Source organism: Labrus bergylta, chromosome 14 (genome assembly GCF_963930695.1).
Source record: "Labrus bergylta chromosome 14, fLabBer1.1, whole genome shotgun sequence".
NCBI classification, from domain to species: domain Eukaryota; kingdom Metazoa; phylum Chordata; class Actinopteri; order Labriformes; family Labridae; genus Labrus; species Labrus bergylta.
This window is the reverse complement of record NC_089208.1, coordinates 14,281,831-14,287,762: the sequence shown is the minus strand read 5'-3', so window position 1 is coordinate 14,287,762 and position 5,932 is coordinate 14,281,831. Positions and strand designations below refer to the sequence as shown.

The 5,932-nt window shown below is 39.1% G+C and overlaps 1 protein-coding gene across 1 annotated transcript; it reads right to left on the bottom strand.

Moving 5' to 3' along the window:
• Nucleotides 1-221: 221 nt before the first annotated feature.
• Nucleotides 222-3,539, bottom strand: plac8l1 (PLAC8 like 1). The gene is made up of 4 exons (XM_020649442.3): nt 3,409-3,539; nt 2,561-2,793; nt 2,282-2,418; nt 222-1,864 (listed from the first exon to the last, which is right to left on the bottom strand). Exons 1-4 carry the CDS (start codon nt 3,432-3,434, stop codon nt 1,733-1,735), a joined length of 528 nt encoding a protein of 175 aa, XP_020505098.1. The 5' UTR covers nt 3,435-3,539; the 3' UTR covers nt 222-1,732.
• Between the last annotated feature and the right edge of the window lie 2,393 nt (nt 3,540-5,932).

Here is a 5,932-nt window from a genome sequence, read left to right as displayed (position 1 = left end):
AATGCAAAGCAGAGCACTTTCAATATGCACTTCACTATGTTATACATGTCTGAAATACTTTTTCTTCACTAACAAATCAGGATCACCTTAGCATAAGAGACGTATTGCTGTTAAGTCTTAAAATCAGTACCGTTGGTTAAGGATTCAAACTTCCCAAATACTCAAAACCACCAAAAAAACAGAGAGCAGGATGTACAGTTAAAAAAATACACTATAAAGAATTGAAATGATTCAAACATTTTTATTATTATTCAGCAGGCTTGCACCTTAAAATAAGCAGCGGACTGTTTGTGAAATATTATTCTATTTTGTTATTCACATCTCTCTCCTTCTTAACAAAAATTCCATTTCCTCCTTTTTCCCATTCCATTTGAAGCAGCTGCCAGGCGGGGGCCCACATTCGTAAGAGTTAACAAATTACATATTTGCCCTTTGAGGACCCATCTGCTTTGTGTATGAATAACATTTTCCACATCCGCTCCTGTGCTGCTTTGGCATTTCAGGTTCAGGGAAGCACAGCAATCAGTACTGGTATAATAATATGATTTAATGCTTGAGGTGAGAGAAGTAACTGAAGGAGAAAAGGGGTATCAGAAAAAATGGAAATGGGCTTTATTATCCTCAGAACTGTACTTGAACTCGAGACTGTTTTCAGAGCTACACTGTGTTTTTGTTTCCAGGAAATCAGACAAGTATAGTTCCGCATAAAGAAAGAACTCAGAGACCTGTTATCCCACACTCTGAGATAAATAAAACATCTCTCAGAGGCATCAATGCCTTCTTATAAAGCTAAATTACTTCCTATAGTAAATTTGTATTTCTGTTCCTCTTTAGTTCTGCCAAAGCGTAGTTTAAATGTAAATATAGAAATTAGATTTATTTGCCTGCTGTTGAGTTAAGAAGAAAGGGACTGAAGACGATTATGTGTCTGGTGACTTTTGGCATGCAAGACAAAATTAAAGGTTTGGTTTAACCAAATCACTTTTTTCTAACTTCATTTGTACCCGTTGATGATAAATAGCTCCCATGAGATTGCTGTCAGTGGGCTTCCCTGATATCCAAAGCACAAAAGACTTTGTTTTAAGACGTTGAACACACCGAAGTTTACCTCGGATTCAAACATTATAAACTGGGTTGAATGGCATTTGGTTGTTTTCTGATTAAGATCAAAACAAAGGCTACTAAAATAACAGCTTCAGTAGTTCAGAGTGTCTCTATTTTCAGGGGATGAGAGGGAATTGGCTGTATGCATGACAATATTTTAAGATATAAAAGGAAATTGCTGTTTTTTTTCCTTTGTTTTTATTGTCTGGCTGAGAGTTGTACCAGATGGTTGATGCTGCTTGTCGCCAGAAAAATCTACTGAAACGAGAAGAGCATGCATCTTGCAACCTGATTAACTTAAAATATAGCAGATGAGCTCCTGTCTCTCCATGAAAATAAGAGTTTATTTATGATTTTTATTCATAATACAGAGGTCCATGAATTGTTTTAATCTCTAGACACTATGACAAAAAAATGCTATTAATCAAATGATTTCCGCAGTGTTATGCATGTTGTACAGAAGGCTTGATTAAGTTGCCAATTGCATCCTCAGGGGAATTTCAAAGTGAGTTGAAGCCTGATAGTATTGATTCTTGGAGCAGGTCATACCAGTAATCTCAGCTGGCCTTCAGAAGTCTCCGTTGTAAAATGGTTTAAGGACAGGACTCATTTACTGTCAGGGATCTCTTCAGGAGCATTCAAGGGCAGTGGACACATGATATGTCTGTGTCTTCATCCTCCACTTCATCTCTCTAATCATCTGACACACAGCCAGAGGGTAACAGCAATACACTGTGGTCCAGTCCTCACACACGCTACCCTGTGAACGCAACATGCAGACAGGCACATACAGGCATGCAAAACCATAAATGAGAAGATGCACACATGCAGACACAGCAACAATAAAAGCATGGCCAAGTGGAAAATCAAGAGGTTAATATCAAGGAAAACACACAAGACATTAAGATTAAATAGATTTCTACAACTTTTTGTGAACCTTTGAGAGAATGTATTCATTAGATCATACACTGCTGACAGACATTCATTTCCCATGTACTTTTGAGTCTAACAATTTGCTTTGGAAACACCAAACTGCAACCTTTATTTTCAACATTCAAATGATAATTATTGATACATGGCAAACCATTTTGTAAATTGAACCTCTAAGTGGAGGCTGCACAATTCTTCATTTCTTCTTGAGGGATATGCAAATTCGAGTGTGAATATGCGCGCTCACCCGTATCTTGTATCTCTCCCTGATCCCAACCCGGAAGGCAAAAGTGGATCCTGGCAGCAGAGGCATGCAGAGACACTCACCATATTGGTGAGCCAAACTCAGGTCTAAACAACATGGTACTAGAGCCCCAAGAATACCTGCAATAACATGCACAAGGTAGCACAGGGTATGTGAGAGGAAGCTTATCTCAGTTGCAAATGAGAGATGCAAAAAAAAGTCCTCGACATTTTTAGAATGATTTGAATGCAGTTGATGTTTTGGTTGTTGTTTTCAAGTTACATGTTGTTTTGTCTCCACAGATGTCCAACAGGCCGGTGCTCCAATCGCCTCCCGTCTGCGTGATGGTGGTGATGGTCGTAGTGGTGACTCCCAGGCCCGGCTGTGCGAGCACTGCTTTTGTCTCTGCAGGAACATCGTTCGACCTCAAGTTGTATTCACTTCCAGTAGCGTAGCACACCACTTCCTCCTCTTGAAGCACAGATGCTGAGGCTTTTGTGCTTGACAGCTCTGGTCTGAAATTAGATTTTAAGATGTAGTTGTCTTTAGAAAGATGGCTTATAAATTCACCATGCCTTGACAAGCCATTATTTTTCCACCAATTCTAGACTGAAGACTATAAGGACACAGAATTAGTCTGAAATAAGCAAATTGGTTCATTTTTTGCTTTCCGTTAAGCAGAAATTTAATTAATGTCATTTATTCTTTACAGCATGAATTCATTATGCTGTAGCAGCATGTTTTGTACTCAGCTCCCATTCATTAGAAAATGAAAACAGCACAGCATCAAAATAACCCCAGTATCCTACTAATATCATGCCAAAATTGTTTGTGTGGCAGCTTTTATTCTTGCATTCAGCTGTTTTAGGACCTCAACAACACTTAAGCACAGCATATTAGAGAGAAGCCAAAACATAGAGATTAAATTTTAATAGGAAGGAGCTGCAGCAGCAATAGATTTAAATAATGCTCCTGTTTAATTATCATCTATCACAGAGACATTAAAGAAGGAATAGATTAAGAGGACGCACAGCAGCTCAAAGAAAACAGAAAGATAAGTGAGCTGTTTGCTGTAATTGTATTGTGCTCAGTGTTGACAGAAAACAAACAAAAAAAGGAAAGGCACTTACTGTTGTGTGACTGCTGTCTGCTCCATGTCTAGAAGTTATATTGGCATCCAGAGAGGGGGGAGGTGAGGAGGCAAAAGAGGAGAGGGGTGAGCAGGGAGTCAGCAGGAACAGGGAGGTAGAGGGGGAGGGGGGGGGGGGGGGGGGGGAGTGACACTTCCCAGTGTGAGTGCGTGTGTCTGAGCAGATAAAGCAGCAGTCGCATGGCTCAGCCAGAAGCTGTGTGACAGAGATAAGTCTTGTAGTTGTCTACTGCCGGAGACTTTACTGTACCCCCCACTTATACAGCAAATGAAGAGAGAGGGCAGATACACATCAGGGTGCAGGAGCATGAATGTCTGGCAAAAAATAATCAGATGCTAATGCATTCATACACTGAACACAAAGTCACAGGCAGGTTAGAAATGACTTCAATCTGGTATGGAAGTTAACTTTTGTTGACATTATTAATTGTAGAGAGGAAGTAAAATACATAGCATCACAAAAAACATGTGCACAATAACGAGTTTAGATATGTGATCATTTTCTTTGAAAATGATTGACACGAACATAAGCTTCTAGTTTGAGGGATGACATTCAATGACATTGTTTCTATTTTTTAAAACTGTTTTGAAAAGATAAACTCCCACACTTGACATACAGGCAGAACTAGACACTTAGTAAAGAGCTGGGAAGTGAAAGATGCTTTTATTTCTAAAATACCCCTGTGGTCCTTGCTAAGCGGGGGCTTGTCTGCATTCATGCATTTCCTGATTGTGGTTAAACTTGACCTTTAGACTGATGAACTATATACAGTTCTGTGTGTCTGTGTGTGTGTGTGTGTGTGTGTGTGTGTGTGTGTGTGTGTGTGAGGTAATAGTGAGAGAGAAGAGGGAACCTTTAAGTGGTGGAAGTGCACGTACTGAAACTATCATACATGGTTACAAGGCAACGACAATTCACACATAGGCCTATGCACATTATGTCAAGTAGAAATACTAAGAGCCTACATGAAAAGTCTTCAAATTTGGTATCTTTTGTCAGAATGACAAAGATATTATATTATAGTGGCAATACCACAACGTATCACAGCAATGATCATAAATTACAATTCTGAAGAAGTATAAGGAGTCTTTACAACAACAACAAAAAGCTGGAGATGTAGCTCACTGAGAATTGTTTATAATCGTTTGTTTGACTAATAGGGTGTATTCAGGGATACTGGGACAATTTTTGAATTTCTGTTTTTTTTTTAAATCAGATTTCTTGGCATAAATTTAAAAAAAAATGTCCAACACGTGACACATGTATTTAACACTGAAGTTGTTACTAATCCACTCAGGAGATCGGAAGGTTTTATCATATTTCAGGAAGGAATGTCTTCTGGTCAAATTTAGGGGATTGGGTCCCAATCACCCTGAATTCACCCTATGAATGTGTTCTTGGTATGAAATGTGCATGCCTGAACAAATGTTCTTAACACTGTATGAAAGAGCAACTATATGCACCAATCAGGAGTGGCGTTCTTAATCTGGTTATAGCCTGTTATACAATGACAATAAAAGGCTTTAAATCAATGCTTTAAATCAATGCTTGACCTATGATAGAAAGTAATTCTCCCCACAGCATGCTTAGTTAAGTAGGAGGGACACTGTTAAGAGTGGAGGATATTTTTAGTGTAGCTTACAAAAGTTAAATTATGTTGGATGAATTATGTTGGATGAATTATGTTATGATTGATTAACATCAAACAAATATGACACGTAGGTAGCTTACCTCCAAAAAACCTTTGTCTTTGTCCAGTTTTACAATTTTTAGATTAAGCTCTTAGCCCTGTTGCCTACAGGTAGCCTAAGTCTCGATGCATACTAACTTGATATGTAAACAGCATCAGTAAGCCTCCTGAAGTTTAGTATTAATTCACCGGGAACAGTTGCCTAGCAACACTTGCAAGCTCCAGGAAGTCAACCATGTACGCCGAAGGAAACGAAACTGCGCATTCGATTTTTGTCCCATCACTTTTATTTTTTCGAAATACATCAGGACCTGTCCCGGGACTCCCGGCTAGTTTCCCGGCTATAGGCTATGATAAGCAAAGTTCTTCCTGCTTAAAGTTGAGCTACAACGTGACCAGTTTTCTCATTCTCAGCAGTGACTTGGCTATTCCTCTAAATGATACACTATAATATGATGGGTCCTTGACCTAGATAATAAGGAAACTTATGATGTGGCTTCTATCTTTTTAGCAGGACTAAGCTATATTGGCTGTCTTATATCTGCCCCAAAAGCCCCTTGAATATTGCCTAGGTGTCTGTTTGCTTTATTGGTAGAACATAAAGCCCAATAGAGCTACTCTTTGTGCATTGTTTCGGCAGAAGACTGTCCACTGGGAAAGATTATTGTCACTATCTGCCCTAACGGGGTGAAGCTAGAACAACTTTGTCAAAACCATGACACACTCCTGAGATGGGTCTTATCCTTCTGGGAACCAGTATTCTTTTATTTATGTCCCCAGAAGAAATAAACAAGATAGAGCAGAGAGACTGGA

Coding starts and splice junctions, on each gene's coding strand:
- plac8l1 (XM_020649442.3), bottom strand. CDS start 3,434: ATGGAGCAGACAGCAGTCACACAACA. Junction 2,794..3,408: donor CAGACAGCAGTCACACAACA/GTAAGTGCCTTT, acceptor ATCTAATTTCAG/ACCAGAGCTGTCAAGCACAA. Junction 2,419..2,560: donor CTGTGGAGACAAAACAACAT/GTAACTTGAAAA, acceptor ATGTTATTGCAG/GTATTCTTGGGGCTCTAGTA.